General features: G+C 46.6%; 1 protein-coding gene across 1 annotated transcript; it reads right to left on the reverse strand.

Annotated features, from left to right (window-relative positions):
- Positions 1–2,563: 2,563 nt before the first annotated feature.
- On the reverse strand, positions 2,564–16,637 carry LOC310818432 (adenylate cyclase type 8; the record flags this gene model as incomplete). The annotated part of the gene is made up of 20 exons (XM_083689377.1): positions 2,564–2,779; positions 3,726–3,928; positions 4,179–4,293; positions 4,587–4,679; positions 5,403–5,549; positions 5,735–5,893; positions 6,146–6,227; positions 6,777–6,949; positions 7,906–8,016; positions 8,554–8,755; positions 9,242–9,342; positions 9,768–9,959; positions 10,545–10,779; positions 11,162–11,320; positions 12,008–12,135; positions 12,668–12,779; positions 12,928–13,058; positions 14,159–14,308; positions 15,463–16,176; positions 16,482–16,637. 20 exons carry the CDS (start codon positions 16,635–16,637, stop codon positions 2,564–2,566), a joined length of 3,579 nt encoding a protein of 1,192 aa, XP_083545503.1.
- Between the last annotated feature and the right edge of the window lie 3,169 nt (positions 16,638–19,806).

Raw genomic sequence — 19,806 nt, forward strand, 5'->3', positions numbered from 1 at the left:
TAGTATGAGTGGTGGTAACAAGAACGCAAAGACGGTGAGCTTGAGGCAATACAGCGAAAGCTATCTTTCGTTCGGATTTACTTTCACCGGGGATGAGACGACACCGACTCCATTATGCTTGGTGTGTGGTGAGAAGCTGTTCAACAGCGCCATGGTGCCAAGCAAGCTTAAACGCCATCTCCAAATGAAACACCCGTCGCTTCAAAACAAGCCGATGGACTATTTTGTTCGCCTGCGTGAAAACACAGAGAAACAGGCAACTTTTATGAGGAAAAACCACAAAGGTAAATGAGAAAGCACTCAAAGCTAGTTACCTAGTTGCTGAGCTAAATCAAAAAAGTCCCACTCTGTGGCAGAGACATTAATACTACCTGCCTGCAAAGCCATTGTCAACGAGATGCTCGGCCCTGACGCGGTTAAAGACATAGCTAAAGTCCCGCTCTCAGATAACACAATTGCCAGGCGTATTGATGACATGTCTACAGACATCGAAAGTCATGTTTTGGGAAAGATACGCATCAGTAGGAAATTTGCGTTGCAACTTGATGAGTCTACGGATATTATTGTATCAGGCTACAGAGTGTCATTTTGTAACATTTTTGGTTGGTGGTGTGCCGCAAGATTCTTTCAATGTAAAAAATGTGCCGTGGCTCAAAAAAGGTTGAAAAATACTGCTGTAGACTATTTATATCAGATACGTTTAATGTGAAACATGGTCACAATAATCGGTCCGGGTGAAATACATGAATAAATAATAATTAATAATAAGAATAATTAATAAATAACACATTAAATGAACACTATGTATCACTGTGCTTTTGGCAATGAGGTGGGTTCCAGAGCATTGTGGATACAACCTGTCCTAGCAAAGTTGCTTTGACATACAGTATGGTTGACTAGTATGACGGCAGACTTTTCCCTCTCTTCAACACGAGATAACATGACCAGGTTGTATACCAAGGCAAAATCTGATGGCTACATGTTCTGTTGTAATGTAATTGTTTACAAAATGTATGTTTGACACGGATGTAAATATAGTTAAAGCTTGTATTACTGTCACAGGAGCTAGTTGGACACAGTAAAAAATAACTACATTGTGAGACTGTACAGGACAGTATTATCATATTAACAATGAGGCCTCAAATACTTGGTGATCTACTGTACTATATGTTGCTTTATCAAGGGATGCAGCCAATAAAAATGGGTTCACAAATATGTGAGTTTGGCAATCCAATGATGATGAGTAGGGAGGTGACAACAGTAAAACAGCTACAAAAGAATTGGAGCGAATTCCTTTTAAATTCCATCAATTCTAGAAGTGAATTGAATCCCATTTCAGTAATTGAAAAATAGACATTCATTTTCAAAGATTTTTTAATACATTTAAACAATCTGAGTATCGGACTATAGTATTTGTTCCAATAGCCAGCAACTCAACTGTGTGTGTGTTCTTAACATTGTACTGTAAATTGAAATTAAAAAGCTTTGGAATTTGAAGTTCCTGACACTTCCTGAATTGATGGAATTTAAAAGGAATTGGTCTCCAAACCTGCTTCCCACATACTGTATAATCTACAGGAAATGACCTGAGTTCCTGTATGAAGAAGTTAGGGTGTTCAGGACCTGAGTTCCCAACAAAGTAAACCTGTATGAAGAAGTTAGGGTGTTCGGGACCTGAGTTCCTGTATGTAAACCTGTATGAAGAAGTTAGGGTGTTCAGGACCTGACTTCCCAACAAAGTAAACCAGTATGAAGAAGTTAGGGTGTTCAACCCAATGAGACACATAGATTACAATGTGGGAAATTGTAATAAAAACGTTCAGATGGCAATCAATGCAGTAATATCATACAAAATGGTGAATAGGCTTACTGTACTACTGTCTAGATTAAAGGTCTATGATACAAAATAGGTTGCACAGTTCATATCGGTAGAGTTACACAAGTGAGGTATTTGTGTTCTTATGGCGAAGAGGTCTGTGGACTCTCTAACTGGACGTGTAAACACCAGGATCATTTTTATATGAGTAAGTAAGTGTCTGTTGGTGTCTGTCTTGTACACAACAGCAGCAAATATACCTGAAAACAAATGTAACAAACGTACTGTAGATATGGCAATAGAAAAACAGGTATTAGCATCCTAATGCTGATTGGTCAAAGTCAGTGGACCCAAAAGGAGTAGATCCTTCTTCCTAGCCAAGATGGGTGTTCCAGAGAAAGTCCTCTGGATGATGCACAAAGAAAGTGCTCCTCGAAAGATGTCCGAAACATCTCCTTTAGTCCTCTAGGGGGCGTGTCTTAACTTGGTACTCTGAGAGAGAATACTGTCAATCTTCTGTCCAGTTCTCTCTTCAGGAATCATAAACCTGTCTGTCTGTCTGTCTGTCTGTCTGTCTGTCTGTCTGTCTCTCTCTCTCTCTCTCTGAGGAAGACCAGGTGATCACCACTGAGGCACTGAGGACTCATTGAGACAGGAAGTACAATGAGTGAACTCAAGACTCCAAAGGAAGCACAAGGAATGAACTCTGACCCCCCCTCCATAGGTCTAAACTGTGACCACTGTGACTCAGCACTGTCCACTGCTGAGGGTCAGACTGAATCCACCGTTAGCATCTCTCTGCTTCTCCTTGTTTCGGGCCTGGACCAGGCCGAACACCACCGCCGCCAGTGTGTTGCGTCCCCCAGAACGGCCCCCAGATCGGCCCCCGGTCCCGTTGTTCGTCCTCTGGGCGCGGCTGTTGCTGATGAAGTAGGTGAGGACCCTCCCCTGGCGCTCACTCACCTAGGGACCCAGGTAAAAGGAGGATACTCAGGAAGTATGCTGTGTCTGCACAGGGGAGTCTATGGGGAGACTCTCACATTGACTTCCATTGTTTTCTTTGGTTTAAAATGCTATCCGTTAGCGGTTAGTGACCCAGGTTAAACAGAACCAAAGTGTGGACTGAAATCCACCCTCATCCATAGATTCCTTTCAGGATTAGGAACCAAATCTGTGATTTTGTAATTTGGGTGAACTATCCCTTTAATAACAATAATAATTAACAATAGACAATAAATAATTAACAATAGACTATAATTAATAATGAATAATTAACAATAGACAATAAAGTTGAATCTAATCTAATCAAATGTACGTCAATTCCATCGTCATCGCATTCTATTCACTGGCTATGTTCAACATCACATACAGTGCTACATGCAAAGTGCATGAGCATGTATGTATGTACCATGTATGTATGGACCATGTACCAGATTGCGTTTGTCAGTGAATGCAGTATACCGTACACAACATCCTGGTCTTTCAAGCATACTAGGGGCGGCCACTCATACTCCCTATGGCAGATGCCATTACTAAATACTAATAATAATGTATACTTTTATTGATCTCTGAGTGGAAATTATCTTTTTGCACCCCCCACCCCTAACCCTAACCCTAACCCTAACCCGAGACGGCACACACACAGCACAGTACACTCTTAGGGAGAACTGGGCTCTATTGCACAAGGTCAGCGCCCGATAGGCGCCCCTGGAGCAGTTAGGGGTTAAGTGCCTTGCTCAAGGGCACAACGGCAGTGGAGGTAGGATACCCTAACCCCTCCTGAGGTGGGCATCAAACCAGCGACCTTCCGATTGCTGGCCGGCCTCTCTAACCTCTAGGATCCTAGCCACTAGACCACCAGGGAGCGCTAATAGTGTGGAAGTGTCTGATTGCCAACGCAGCCACTCACCCCCTTGATGTAGATCTGGCCACGCAGCTCCAGGACGAAGCCCCAGTCGACCAGGATCTGCCGCGTGGCCTCGGGCACCTGGATGCGCCCGCTCACGCCCGTGCTGTCCATGCGGCTCGCCAGGTTCACCGTCGTCCCCCAGATGTCGTACTGCGGCTTGGTGGTCCCGATCACCCCGGCAACCACCGGCCCGTGGGCGATGCCTGCATGTCAATCATGATTTGAAAAGAAAAAGGGGAGGAGCCAGGCTCAGTGAGAGTTGTTGAATGCTATTGTGCAGTTATCTTGTGAGAAAGTATGTCGCCTGTTGATCTACCGTGTTAAACAAAGAGTTGGAACAAATGTGATTGCTCATTGAAGATCTTTTGAATTTTCTCAATGTTATTTCAACATTAATTAATACTAATAAAATGCTAACATTATTTAATTGTAGAAAGGGGGTACTGGTCTCACCCACGCGGAGCTGGAAGCTGTTGGATGAGTGTCTGTTGATCCCTCTCAGGGTCTCCTGCATGGCCAGGGCAAACAGGATCAGCTCGGTCAGGTGGTGCCACTCGGTCAAACGCCCCTGTACGTGTGTGTGTGTGTGTGTATGTGTGTGTGTGTGTACGAGTGTGTGTGTGTGTACGTGTGTGTGTGTGTGTGTGTGTGTGTATGTGTGTGTATGAGCGAGTGAATGTGTGTGCATGTGTGAGAGAGAGAGATACAGACACAAAACACTTTTAGAAATGACTGTGTTTTCCATTCACAGGGTAACCAAGGTAACATGCTGCCCTGCATGTATCATATTGTTGGCTATGGACTGAACTGAGTAGATACTATCTGTACTAATGAGTGCTCTATATGTACTGTGTACAGCACCTCTCTGTCAGGAGCTAGGCCAGATGCTGCCATGTAACAGCTGCCAATGGTCTTGATCTTCTCAATGTCATGAAAATAGGACTCCTCCAGCAGCTAGAGGATAGAGAGACAGAGAAAAGGAGAGAGAGAGAGAGAGAGAGAGGAGGGGGGGGGAGAAGGAGAGAGAGAGAGACGAGAGGAGGGGGGGAGAGAGAGAGAGAGAGAGAAGGAGAGGGGGTGAGAGAGAGATGGAGGGGAGAGAGGAAGGGGGGAGAAAGAGAGACAGAGACAGAGAGAGGGGGGGAGAGAGAATGAAAAAGTGAATGAGGAAGAAAGAGATGAGTCAGTGTGGAAGAGTGACGATTAGTGTTCATAATTAATCATCACCTCTGTGTTTTTTTTATTTTTTTTATTAAAATATAATTAAGATAATTGTAATTGAAAAGTTAATCAGGGACTGATAGTGGAAGAGAGCAAGGGATCAGGGAATAAAAGGTTCTAATTTTTTTTCTAACCTGGCAGTCTATTTAGGAGTCCTCAGAGTATATATTTAAAAAACTGTGTCTTGCATTGATTGATCGTAACCTGTCTACATTGATAGCAAAGCATTTAGCAATCAAATCTTTTCCACTTCAAGGTTGCGTTCAGAATTGTGGGGAATGCTTCTGAAACGGCATCTGAATGAACTAAGAAAAAGTGTGCGAACAAAAGATCCAGTCAAACAGTTTAAAGTCAAACAATTGAAGTCGAGACGCTCACAACGATGCGAAACGTTGCAATCTTGAACTTACCCAACTTCTATTGACACACACCTGTACTCCTTGTCTCCCTACTCACCTCGTCAAAGTCGGCGATGATCTCGTTGAGCAGACGGAGGCAGTCCACCCCCTCGTTCTTCATCTCCTTCTGCTCGTAGTACTCGTTGAACCCTGAGATGGAGGCGAACATCACTCCCACCTCGTCATAGGACTGTGAGTAAAGCTCCTAAAAGAGGGATGGTATCGTCACCTGAGAGTTAATTTCACTAATTAAAAACCTATCTGGCCAAGTCCAGATCTGTGCTGTGGGTGTCCATGAGGAGTTAAAACTAGGACAGAGGGATTGGTTTGGAATCGGGCCGTTTGCTAGCCTGCGGTGACGTGGCGTTTTTGGGGGGGGGGTTTCCGCACCTCGTCGTTCCTGCTCCTCTCCAGGAAGTGGCGCGCCACGTGAGAGGGCAGGATGTTGTGCAGCAGACACTCGTTGTGCTCACGCAGCTCCCGCATGTCCTCCACTTCCTGTTGGGCCTGCAGACGCCACAGGAAGTCCAGCCTAGCCGTGGCCTCCCACTGCGGGGATACAGAAAAGGGGCAGCCAATAAGGACCAGGCTTTTGCTTCAAACAGTGAATAATGTTATTATTACGTTAGTAAGCTCGTAGTAAGTAAGGAGGAATCTCGATTGAATAAGTACTAAATACTGACTACTGAGACAGGAAATGACTACTGACTACTAAGACAGGAAAGGACTACTGACTACTAAGACAGAAAAAGGACTACTGACTACTAAGACAGGAAATGAGGTCCTCATGTCTTACTGTACCTGTCGTCCATTGTAGAACACGGCGACAACAAACATGGCCATGAGGAGGATGGAGACGCCCTTCCTCCTGAGGTAGTGAGACCTGTGTGTGTGTGTGTGTGTGTGTGTGTGTGTGTGTGTGTGTGTGTGTGTGTGTGTGTGTGTGTGTGTGTGTGTGTGTGTGTGTGTGTGAGAGAAAGAGAGAGAGAAAGAAAGGTTTTTTTTTTGTTATAACAATTGTCAATGAACAAATCACAGCCAAATCACACAGTATCGAATCAAGTAAGGAAAGAGTCGATTTTGTGGATTTTACAAGTTACTGTGTGTGTGTGTGTGTGTGTGTGTGTGTGTGTGTATGTGAGAGAAAGAGAGAGAGAAAGAAAGTTTTTTTTTTGTTATAACAATTGTCAATGAACAAATCACAGCCAAATCACACAGTATCGAATCAAGTAAGGAAAGAGTCGATTTTGATGATTTTACAAGTTACTGTGTGTGTGTGTGTGTGTGTGCGTGTGTGCGTGCATGTGTGCATGTATATGTGTGTGTGCGTGTGCGTGTGTGCATGTATATGTGTGTGTGCATGCGTGCGTGTGTGTGTGTGCATGCATGCGTATGCGTGTGTGTGTGCGTGCGTGTGTGTGTGTGTGTGTACCTGTGTACGAGGTCGTGCTCCTGCTGGTTGACGTAGAGCAGATGGAAAGCCAGCTCTATGAAGTAGGAATACACGGCCACCACTAGCAGCAGCACGGCCAGCTTCAACAGAGAACTCAGCCTGAGGAACACCGCACAGGTCACCATGGCAATCACCCCGCTCAGCACAAAGAACTACAGAACAGAGGAGAGACAGGGAGGGAGGGGGAGAGGAGGATGAGAGAGATAGGGGGGAGGGGGATGAGAGAGAGAGAGAGAGAGAGAGAGAGAGATCAGGGTGAGGGGGAGAGGAGGATGAGAGAGATGGAGGGAGGGGGATGAGAGGGAGAGATAGAGATAGAGAGAGAGAGAGATTGGCGGAGGGGGAGAGAAGGATGGGACGGAGAGAGTGAGAGAGAGGGAGAGGGAGGGTTAGAGAGAGGGACAATATATTGGATGGATTGATACATAAGCACATTTCATTCTGGAGCAATGAATAGATATGAGCGGAAGTGAATAGATATGATAGAAACTGACCTTATAAAACTAGATGAACGGGACAAGTGTTTCTTCAAGCGGTTCTTCCACACAATTTTATTGACATGAACCATGCTATTCTCATTTTTATTAAATATGTTTTTTGGGCATTTCTGCTTTATAGAGATTGACAGGAAGGATAGGTGAGAGAGAGGAGGGATGACATGCAAGATATGTCGGGGGTCGGAATCGAACCAGGAACCTTGCACTTACGTGGTATGCGCATTAGTGTGCTACGCCACTACGCGCCCCAAGCCATACTCTCCTCAGTCAAACATATACGATTTATATGACATATGCAATTTAGCAGTGAGTGCCTCCATTTTTTTGTAGATATAATCCCAGCAGGAATTTACACCCACAGCCTTAGCCTTGCTACTGTCATGCTCTACCAACTGAGCCACAGAGAAACACAGAAGAGGACTTGCCAAATAATGGCAACCTCAGGGTAGGTGCAGGCTTGCCAAATAACGGTCCCCCCTTACCTCAGGGTAGGTGGAGGCTTGCCAAATAACGGTCCCCCCTTACCTCAGGGTAGGTGCAGGCTTGCCAAATAACGGTCCCCCCTTATCTTAGGGTAGGTGCAGGCTTGCCAAATAACGGTCCCCCCTTACCTCAGGGTAGGTGCAGGTGGTGAGAGTCCACTGGTTGGGGGAGTCTGTGCTGAGGCTCCTGTTCCCCATGTCCCCCTCTCCCGTCTCTGTGTCCCTCAGGCTGCACCACACCTGGACAAACACACACAGAGGAGTGAAGAACTACACTACCCAGCAGCAGCAGCAGCAGCAGCAGCAGCAGAAGCTACAGAGCAACATCCTCACAGTGTAAAGGGGTAGACCTCAATCAGACCCTAGTAGCCATGACTCCCTCTCCCTAGCCTAGATGTTAACACAACAGAATTCACCAGTCATCAGAGTTTCTCATTTTTCACTAGCTGAGTATGACATTGCCTGAGTGAAGCCAGGGCCACTGAACAATCTTAGCAGGTTTATTAACAGGTAATTCACACAGCAGTTCATGATTTGTTTGGAGGTGTTCGTCCACTTTGCCTGGTAAAGAACCAGGACCCGACTCGTATTTGACCATATCTGGTCCCGCTTTATTTGGATAATCCCTATAGACAGTTTGAGAATCTGCAGGGGACCATAAACCATCTACAGGGGACTATCCAAATAAAATGTCACCCAATATCGTTCTATATGTTCACTCAAGGTTCTACGTAGAACCAAAAAAAAAAGGGTTATTTTGTGTTTTCCAGTTCTGACCATGTCGGCAGAGGCCATGCCAAAGTTGATGGCGATGGCGGTGAGGGTGAGGAGGTTGCGGGCGCCGTTGTTCTCGTGGATCCAGCAGCAGAGTTGCTGCAGCACCAAGGGGGCCTGTTTAAACTCTTCAGCCAGGGCCACCATGAGCAGCAACATGTAGGCCAACAGGAAGAGAGAGAACTGGAGCACCGCTGGGTACTGTCTACAGAGAGAGAGAGAGAGAGAGAGAGAGGGGGGGGGGGAGGGGGGGGGGGGGGGAGAGAGAAAGAGGGAGAAAGAAAGAGAGAGGGGGGGAGAGAGAGAGGGGGGGAGAGAGAGAGTGGGGGAGAGAGAGAGAGGGAGAGAGGGGGGGGAAAGAAGGGGGAGAGAGAGGGGGGAGAGAGAGAGAGAAAGAGAGAGAGAGAAAGAGGGAGAGAGAGGGGGGAGAGAGAGAGAGGGTGAGAGTGAGAGTGTGGGGGAGGGAGAGGGAGAGTGAGGAAGGGGTGAAGTAAAGGAGAAAGGGAGGGCATGGGTAGAAAGAAGGGTTAGATATAAGGAGAGAGATACATGGATACACAGAGGTGGAGGAGAAAAAAGAGACATTTATTTCTTATTAACACTTAGAGCTGAAACCAAATCCTAAAGGCTCAAAGAAACCGTTTAGACCCGGAAGTGAAGCTATGATTGGTCAGTGGGGGCATCCATCTACCTGGGGGTGGGGATGAGGGCCTGGGCAGCCATGAGGAAGAGGAGCATGATGAAGGAGCAGACTAGGTTGGAGTTGAACATCTCGTCTCTCACCTGGAAAAACTGAGACAGAGAGAGGAACACATCTGTACCATATGTTGGGTCTATCTACCACCTCCACTTTGACTAGCTTCCATCTGCTACAAACGGAACCCTCTGAATTTAATAGAATGCAAACGATCAGCTAGCAGTACGCATTCTACTACACCATCACCATCACCCTCACCCCCCCCCCCCCCATGGTAGAAATACTGGTACTTGGTACCCTACACCCTACCAAGGTCTCTGAACCCCTCCCCCCCCCAGACCCCCTACTCTACCCCCTACCAAGGACTCAGAACGCCCCCCCGCTCCCCCCGCATACCCCCTACCCCACCCCCGCAGACCTCCTACCCTACTGCCTACCAAGTAACCCCCCGCAGACCCCCTAACCCCCTACCCCCCCCCCCCCCCCCCCCTACCCCTCCCACAGACCCTAACCCCCACACCTTATCCTCGATGTGTGTGTCCTTAAACACCAGCCTCAGCGGGGTGATGTGCTCCTGGCGCATGCGCTCGCTGCTGCGCACCGCGATGGCGTGCTCGATGCGCTTGTTGATCTCCTTGGAGGCCGACCGCCGCGCCGTCGCCGAGGAGTTGGGCAGCTGCGCCAGCGAGCCGTTGGTGAAGGAGGCCAGGATCTGTGAGGGTACAGAGAAGGTCAGAGAAAAGGTGAAAGGTCACAGCCAGTGGGGAATGGGGTGTGTCCCAATCCCTAGTGGAAATGGAGGGGTTCCACTAGGCAGTGCACTCGGGTTGGTGGAGGATCCCATGCTTCCACCACATCGTGTGCTTTGTAAGTCCACGAGGGGGAGTGCACAAGTGTACACTTCAGGGAAAGGCTGTGTCAATGGATGTCTGAATCAGGCATACGGATCCAGCAGACAGCCATGCAGAGGGTACGACAGGAACCATACCAACCCATAAAAATGGTTCCTTCAGTCCTAGTGCTTTTACCATGCAAGGACACCTTTGAACTCCTCCTACCAACCACAACTCATCCGTTAGCTCATTAGCTCACTTTTACTGACTGCTCCAAACAAACAAACAATAAATACAACAAAAATCCTTGAGGATAAAAACATGATATAGTCAACTGAATGCTATCAAACACAAAAACGTTTCTCACATTCCTCATTCCGTTCCACGCATTACATTGAGCCCGTCCTCCGATTTCTACCTCCACCAGCCTCCACTGGTCTCCGTACCGAGATGATCCTACTTACAGAGTTCATATCGATGATATTCCCATACGGCAGTTCTGGTTTCCAGGTGGGGGCGGGTCTCTGGGTTTTGCGGGGCTCGGGGGGGTCCGGGGTCTTCGCCTCCTCCTTGGGGCAGATGAGGAAGGTGTCGATGTTGTGTTTCCGTAGGAACTCGTTCCTCTCCTGGCCACGCCCCTCCTCCGTCTGGTAGTTGCCCCCCAGGCAGTCCAGTGTTGCCCGGGAGATGTGGATCCGTCTGTAGATGGAGACGCAACAGATGGGGACAAAGCTGACCAGAAACATGTATGACTGTTTATAACATTAGTTTTTATAACATTATCACCCTGTCCTCCCTATGGAGTTCCTCTATGCCACTCTCAAACTTATTTTTTTCTATAGCATTTGCGTATGTATGAGTGTGTGTGTGTGTGTGTGTGTGTGTGTGTGTGTGTGTGTGTGTGTGTGTGTGTGTGTGTGTGTGGTGTGTGGTGTGTGGTGTGTGCGTGCGTGCGTGTGTGCGTGGTGTGTGCGTGGTGTGTGTGTGCATGCGTGCGTGCATGCGTACGTGTGTGTGTGTGTGTGTGTGTGTGTGTGTGTGTGCGTGCGTATGTGGGTGTTTTGGGGCAGGGTGCACTCACCCTGGTATGCCCCCCGCCTCCAGCATGTTGGCGATGCCCACATCCCTGGACCAGACATCAAACTGCCACTTCTGCAGCCCCAGCACCCCACACAGCACCGAGCCGGAGTGGATCCCGATGCGCATGTCCATGTCCTGGTTCAGCTGCTTCCGCACGGACCTGGGATGGCAGGACACACAGTTCAGCTCTGGACAGAGCAGAGGGAGGGAGGGAAGGAGGGAGGGAGGGAGGGAGGGAGGGAGGGGAGGATGCAAATATCCCTTTCCATGTGATAATGGACAATAAAGTAATCTTCTTCTGAAGCACAGTGATGGAGTGACCATAGAGGGGATGTGTGAGTATCCTCACATGAGTACCAAAGACAGTGTGTTTACCTGGCTATGTAATTGCTGGAGGGCTTGAACCTGTAGTGCTGGTTAGAAGCACTGATGGATGGGTATTCTGAGGGAGCACGTAAATGAATCGACTACACACACACTACTGATTCATATAAAATTGATTGGATTCATTTTAAAGTTAAAGTTATTACATCGCTCTGCCTTGACGGCCTGTGAATAATAACGTTTTCCGATATCTGAATAGATTGTAGAATCGGCGGATCAGATCTAACTTTAAAAAGCAGATTTCGGCCGCTTAGTGGCGTAGCACGCTAATGCGCTTACCACGTAACCGCAAGGTTCCTGGTTCGATTCTGACCCTCGACATATCTTGCATGTCATCCCTCCTCTCTCTCACCCATCCTTCCTGTCAATCTCTACTGTCTCTATCCAAATAAAGCAGAAATGCCCTAAAAACATATATATAAAAAAAAAAAAGCAGATCTCCATAGCAAGCGGATGGACTGACCGTAGGGTGCTGATCATAGCCAGGCCCATCTCCACGCAGTAGTGAGCGTGTGCACGCTGGGGCTCTGGGACCCCCGACACACAATAGTAACAGTCCCCCAGGATCTTAATCCTCAGGCAGTGGTGCTTCTGTGGAGAGAGAGAGAGAGGGAGGGGGGGCGATAGAGAGGAGGGGGGGGGATAGAGAGTGAGAGGGAGAGAGGGGGGGGGGAGACAGAGAGGGGAGGGGGGGAGAGATGGGTGGAAGAGCGAGAGAGAGAGAGACCAGGAGGTGCGGGGAGGGAGGTAGGGAAGAAGGGAGGGAAAGTATAAGTGTGAAAAGATATTCGATGGATGAGGGAGGTTTGTTAGAACACATTTGAATACAGGGACAGGGAGAGAGAGAGAGGACGCAAAAGTGACAGAGTTTGATTTGATTAACAGGATCTATCCAATCCATCTAGATCTACACAATTGCCTACGGAGTGGCGGCCAGGGGTTGTTTCTGGACAAGGTCAAAGGTTAGGGTTTAGGTGAGGTAAGTGTGTGAGGCTGGGGAAAGTGGTTGGAGTTGGGGTTACATGTGGGGGTTACAAGGAGTGAGACGGTAAGGTTCAGGGGTTACGGGTCTAAAGGGTGTTGGGTTCACGGGTTTTACTGAGCCAACGGTCGGTCGCCTCACCTCTGCCAGGTGGTCGAAGCGACTAAAGAGTTCGTTGAGCGTGCGGACCAGCTCCTGGGCCGACAGGTTCATCGAGAGCAGAGTGAAACCCTTAATGTCTGCAAACAGAATACTGTGGAAGAGAGAGAGAGAGAGAGAGAGAGAGAGGGGAGAGAGGGGAGAGAGGGGAGAGGGGAGAGGGGAATGAGCAAGGTAGGGGTCAATTTGATTCCAATTCAGTGTGTGTGTGTGCGTGTGTGTGTGCGTACATGTGTGTGTACCTGACATCTTTGTACTGGTGGATGTAGATCTTGTGGAACTCCTGTGGAACAAGCTCATCGTCCAAAGCGCTCATGTCTGCGATCATCTCCAAGGCAACGAAGCGAGGCAGGATGGACATCACGAGACGCTCCTGTTAAAGAAACACAAACACACCCTCCTTCCTCATCTGTCCATCATAAACACAAACACACCCTCCTTCCTCATTTGTCCATCATAAACACAAACACACCCTCCTTCATTATCTGTCCATCATAAACACAAACACACCCTCCTTCCTCATCTGTCCATCATAAACACAAACACACCCTCCTTCCTCATCTGTCCATCATAAACACAAACACACCCTCCTTCATTATCTGTCCATCATAAACACAAACACACCCTCCTTCCTCATCTGTCCATCATAAACACAAACACACCCTCCTTCCTCATCTGTCCATCATAAACACAAACACACCCTCCTTCCTCATCTGTCCATCATAAACAACAAGTGATGTCAATACAACAGTGAATGTTCACATGGAGTTACTCTGACTTCATTTCCATGTCCAGTTGAGATTGTGAATACAGAATGTTTAGGGTAGAGAAATTAAACCAGGTACAGTATTTAGTAAAAAATTAAGAAATACTAAGAAATTACATCTTGAAAAGATGATGTGAGGCACTCTGACCCTGTCCTCCTTCACTGTCACCCGTTCCTGGCCTCCTTCTCTGTGCTCACGTTATGCCTTATTTTGACATGATATTTAAGTCATTTAGTAGATGCTTTTATCCAAAATGACTTAAAATAAGTACATTTGTCTGAAATAAGTGAATCAACTATACAACAATGATAATAATCCAAACCTTTGATAAGAACAAGTGCCATCGGCAGTCAAAGTGCTTGAGAAAGGAAGAAAACACTTTTTTTTTTTTTTTACATTTCTACAACATGTTCTTTGCACTTTATTCTACAATACTGTTTCCACTGACGTTTCTCAGGTATTTACCACATAACTATGAGGTCACAATGGTGCAAAGTGTTGATTTGATTGTGTCCGAAAGACAAATAAAAACTCATGCAAAGGTTGATATTACAATTCACAGCAATAAATGATCCCCCACCCCCTCCTTAAAACCCAATAAGGGTCATACCACTCATTCACATTCATTTCAAACACGCCAACGTGGACACTTTGAACAATACCAGGAGGGTTTTACGGGGGTTGGGAGTACTAGAGTGAACGGTACCTGTCTCTGATTCTCCTGCTCCAGTTTGAGGCGTCCCTCGATGCAGCGGCGCGTCTCCAGGAAGGCCTGTCTCTGGGCGCGGTCTGTCAGGTAGTGGATGAACAGACCTGCTGTGTTCATGCCCAGGTACAGCAGCCCTGTGGCCATCACCTGGGCAGAGGACGAGAGGAGGAGGGGAACACCGCGGAGGTGGGTGAGCTACAAGCTGCTTTACGTGTTACGAAGGGCAGAACACTCATTAGGCCTTATTCTCAAGTTGTATCAAGGACAATGAGTACGGGTTATCAACAATTATGGCTTCAAGAAAGAGGCTGTTGATCTGTGAGCGGTATTCTTAGTTTGATGAATTGAATAATGTCATTTTAGTGCATAGGTACAGTATGTATAGTCACAACAACAGAGTAGTATTGTAACAAATTACTTTGTGAATGCATACAGTAATAAAACTCCATGTACCAGGCAATAACCCAACCACAATGTTGTAACTAGAGTAATAACAGTATTACTACACGGGTGTAGGGACAACTTAATGTAAAGTGTTACTCAACATTGGCCTCCTATTTGCTCACACTATAGCAATGCGCACTACAAAGTTTTAGTTGATATAGGCGCTATGTTGGTAATTTTGTAAAGTTTCAGTTAGCGTAAAGGCGGAGGACAGGTCTCTGGTAATGAGTGGGTGGGCAAAATGTTATATGACATGAAGAAGTTAATTGTTCCACCTCTTTAAAATGTTTTCCTGGTTTGGTCCTGACCTTGGCTGTACTGTAGTTGATTAACTCAGGGAGTTCTTAGCTATATATTTTGCTTCCTTAGGTGCTGAGTCGTCATATTTTCATTCATTCTGTAAATTATGGAAATCTTGAGGTGTCAAAACGGTCTTTGCACACGTTGTTGTGCTGCGCACCACTGTTTACTCCTAAAGACCTCTTCCCTCCTAAAGACCTCTTCACCCCCACTACCCCCCCTGTACTAACCCTAACCCCAACCCTAGAGACCTCTTTACCCCCACTACCCCCCTGTAAAAGTTCTCTCCTGTTAATAATAAAAAAACTAAAAAAGGCTTCTGGCATTACGAGTACCAATGGCCCCTGGTGTGAGCATTGATTATTTTATCTTATGATGACTGTTGGACAGATGATTCACTTACTTAAACAAATGTATTTGTTGTAAGTCGCTTTGGATAAAGGTGTCTGCTAAATGCCATAAATACAAATTGTAAAAATAAATGTTTAGCGGATGCACAATGGAGCCCAAAGTCGTTCACACGTGCCTAACACACGAAGCAGCGGCGATTCCCTCACCTCTCTCAGCAGTGCCGCCTCGTTGTAGTGGCGCGCCACGCCCACCAGGAGGTGCAGCGCTGAGGTCAGAGACCCTGCATACATGGCCCAGAGGAGGGGCAGCGGGAGCAGCGTGTATGTGGCAAACAGCGTGAACAGCACATACCACGACGGGTCCTTCTCTAACCCGTACGCTAGCCCGCCCAGCACCTGCGTGGTCTGGGAGAACCAGCTAGCAAGGCCGGCGTAGCGTAGCCACCACGGTGACATGGAGTCCCTGCAGGTTAGCACCAGGACACACAGACCCACAGCTAGCGCCATAAAGAACCCCGTCAGCCAGGCGCGCGGCGCGTCCGTGGCCGTCTCGGGGGCTAGCACCAGGTACAGGAAAAGTATGTGTAGCTTTGCCAAGGCGTCGACCACGTTGGTGATGGCTAGCGAAGTCAGCCGTTGGTGGGAGGAATGGCGCTGGTAGAGCTTTTCGAGGTCGCGGGACTTGAAGGTGTGTCGCAGCGTGGGCAAGTAGACGCCTCGCACAGTGTGGCCCCAGCGCTGGAAGAAGTCGGTGTCGCTGGTGTAGGTGCTGGTGGAGCTCCGATCGTGGGTGGGGTGGACACGGGATGTGGAGGAGCGGCGTTTGGTGGCCCCCCGCGAGGCCTTGTTGCGGATCTGGCGGTTGATCTCGTCAATGTAGGAGCCTGTGACAAAGATCTTGCGCGCCGGCTCCACCCCCACCTATCAAAGATATAGATAAACAAACACTTGAGGTAGATATGGACCCTGAGTAAGAGTGGATGTGGGTATTAACCCTGAGTAAGAGTGGATGTGGATATTAACCCTGAGTAAGAGTGGATGTGGGTATTAACCCTGAGTAAGAGTGGATGTGGATATTAACCCTGAGTAAGAGGGGATGTGGGTATTGACACTGAGTGAGAGTGGATGTGGGTATTGACACTCAGTACTAGTGGATGTGGATATTAACCCTGAGTAAGAGGGGATGTGGGTATTGACCCTGAGTAAGAGGAGATGTGGGTATTGACCTGCTCGTTCATCTCCCGTTGGCTGATGATGTTTTTGGCCGCGTTCTGCCACATCAGCCGTTTACGCCGTAGTCCAGGAGACAGGGGCACGAAGAGATGCGAAGGCTGCCGCAACGCCATTGGATGGGCGCCTGCCGTCTCTGCAAAGGTCACCATGATGACGCACCCCAGTGACCCCCCCCCCCCCCCACCCTCCCCCCCACACCCTTGAAGTTCTCAGGAGACCCTGGGTGTTCCTCTCTCAGCTCAGGAGGGGACGGCAGTCAGCGGGGCAGCATCACCTGTGGGGGGGTGGGGGTGGGGGATGGCTGAGTTAGTAAGGTTCCTTTTCGTATAAAATCATATTCACTACCTATCTTCCGCCGTAGATTGAAGACCCTTCTCCTCAGGCTACACAACTGTCCCACCTAAAGACCTCTTCATCCCCTCTACCCCCCCCTGTGCAAGTTTCTCTCCTGAAAATATATACAGTCATGAGAAAAAGTTAGGACACCCCCCAAAATATTAAGTTATTCTCTTAAAAATATGGACATATCAATATGTTATCTTCTTTCTAACAATGTCTATAGATAAAGGGGATGTAATTGAACAAAAAACTATGAAAATGTAACTTTGTAATCATTTATTTAACGAAAAATTAACAATAATGCCAATTCCTACTGAGGAAAAAGTTAGGACACCCTATGCCCTAATAGCTAGTATTGCCCCCCTTGGCTGAAATAACCTCAATTAGACGTTTCTTATAACTGTCTACAGGTCTCTGACATCAATTGGGAGAAAGTTTTTCCCACTCCTCCTTGCAGAATTCTTTCAGCTGTGTGATGTTCGAGGGGTGTCTTGCATGCACAGCCAGTTTCAAATCAATCCACAGCATCTCAATAAGATTAAGATCCGGGCTTTGACTTGACCATTCCAGAACTCTCAATTTATTTTTCTTGAGCCATTCCTTGGTAGATTTACTGAAATGTTTTGGGTCATTGTCATGTTGCATGGTCCACATCTGCTTCAGCTTCAACTTTCGAACAGATGGTCTCACATTTTCCTCAAGCACCCTCTGATACAATACAAAATTCATAGTGGATTCTATGATGGTGAGCTGACCAGGCCCTGCTGCAGAAAAGCAGCCCCAAACCATGACATTTCCACCCCCATGCTTCACAGTTGGTATGAGGTTCTTGTTCTCAAATGCTGTCTTGGTTTTGCGCCAAACATGTCTACTCTTACTGTGCCCAAATAGTTCAACTTTGGATTCATCTGTCCAAAGCACATTGTTCCAGAAGTTCTGGTCTTTCTCTAGGTGTTCTCTGGCAAACCTTAGTCTTGCCCTGATGTTTTTTTTTGACAGCAGGGGTTTCCTCCTTGCACACCTCCCATGTAATGCAAACTTGTTCAGTCTCTTTCTTATGGTGGATGCATGTACTTTGACATCAATTGTGGCAAGAGATACCTGTAGGTCTCGTGATGACATTCTGGGATTGTTGGAGACTTCTTTAAGCATCTTTCGGTCAGCTCTTAGGCTGAACTTGCTTGGGCGGCCTGACCTGGCCATGTTGGTGGTGGTTTTAAATGTTCTCCACTTGTAAATTATTTTCCGGACAGTGGAATGGCCAATTTCGAATAGTTTAGAGATCTTTTTATATCCCTTCCCAGACTCATATGCATCTACAATTTTTCTTCTGAAGGCCTCAGAGAGCTCTTTTGATCTCGCCATGGTGATGCAACTCACTTCAACAATCAAGAGCAAACCAAACTAAATATCTGAGGTTTAAATAGGACAGGCTCCTCCAAAATCCTCTGTAACGCTGTTCTAATCATTTGCACCTGATGTGGTGCTCTTTATTATAATTTTAGGCATTTTAAGTGGAACTAAATGTGGGGGTGTCCTAACTTTTTCCTCACAAGAAGATTGCATTTCTATTAATTACATTTTACCAATCATTTTTTAAATAATTTGTTTCAGTTGTATTTGTTTAGTTATATTACCTCAATTTTTCAATATTGTTCAAATGAATATCAAATGTCCATATGTTTGAATATGTTGAAGAAGACAAAGGTTTTCATAGGGTGTCCTAATTTTTTCTCATGACTGTATATATATTTTTTAATAATAATCTTCCTTTCTTCTAGCATTGTGACTGCCAATAACCCCTGGTCCGAGCATAGATTACTTTTTCTTATGATGACTGATGGATAGATGATTCACTTACTTAGACAAATGTATTTGTTGTAAGTTGCTTTGGATAAAGGCGTCTGCTAAATGCCATAAACGTAAATGTAAAATATTCCTGATGTAAGAAATGCTTTTCGTTGAAGAGCAGTTGTGACACTGGGTGGAAAGGAGAAAGATCACAGGCATTCCCTGCACATCTACACCGCAAACCAGATGGATACCTGTAATGTAATCTATTGAATATGTGGTCTGCTGTCTTTTGATGACTTTTGATTTAGTCTTTTGATTCCTGAAGAATGAAGGCATGATTGCTTAAGAAAAGTAAACTGTCCAAATTGTATAAGTGATATGAAACCATATTCATACAGTCCCAATCTGGATCATCTGCATCAGCTATTTGCTACATACCCCCATCGACTAGGTCCGACAGTGACATCATCATCAACAAACGGCTGGGGCCCTTTATGGCGCTTCTGCTGCCACTGTTTTAAACATTGTAATGGTTGTGTCTGGGATTGGGGCTGGGCCATCTACTGCTGCGTTAGTAAATGTTTCTCTCAGATAGCAGAGTGCAGATTGTGTGTGCGTGTGTGCGTGTGTGCGTGCGTGTGTGTGTACTATTTATACAGTATTAATGTTTATGTGTCTAAGAGGATGCTAGATCATGCTTCAGGATCTCAGTGACTGAGCTGGTTGCCAGATTTAGACTTAAGCTTGCTAATACTGAAAGATGCTGTAAACTCCTGACCCTGCTTCTTCTGGCAGAAGGCTGCTACCACGTCCCTATGTCACCACTCTGATCCACACTGGGGCTACAGATATAGCAGACAGAACAGACACAACATTCTGTGGTATCGCAAATAGCTTGAACATTTTCCAATACTGAGGCGGACTGGAAGCAATGCACTGATGGCCTTCAAAAGCACAGGACAGGGAGAGATTTTGAGGTTGGTAAAAAAAAAACGTTTAAGAACTGCGTTTTTCCACAGGTTGCACTGGATTCAGTGTGTATGTGCATTCTACATTATTTCTATGGCAGGATCACTGATTTCACTGCTGTTGTTGGTATTGGTCAACAACCACAACAAGTGTAAACAAAGATCATATTCATTTGAAATCATTTTACAAAACATGTATTGTTTATATTTGTGTATT

The sequence above is a fragment of the Argentina silus genome (genome assembly GCF_951799395.1).
Source record: "Argentina silus genome assembly, chromosome: 17".
NCBI lineage: Eukaryota > Metazoa > Chordata > Actinopteri > Argentiniformes > Argentinidae > Argentina > Argentina silus.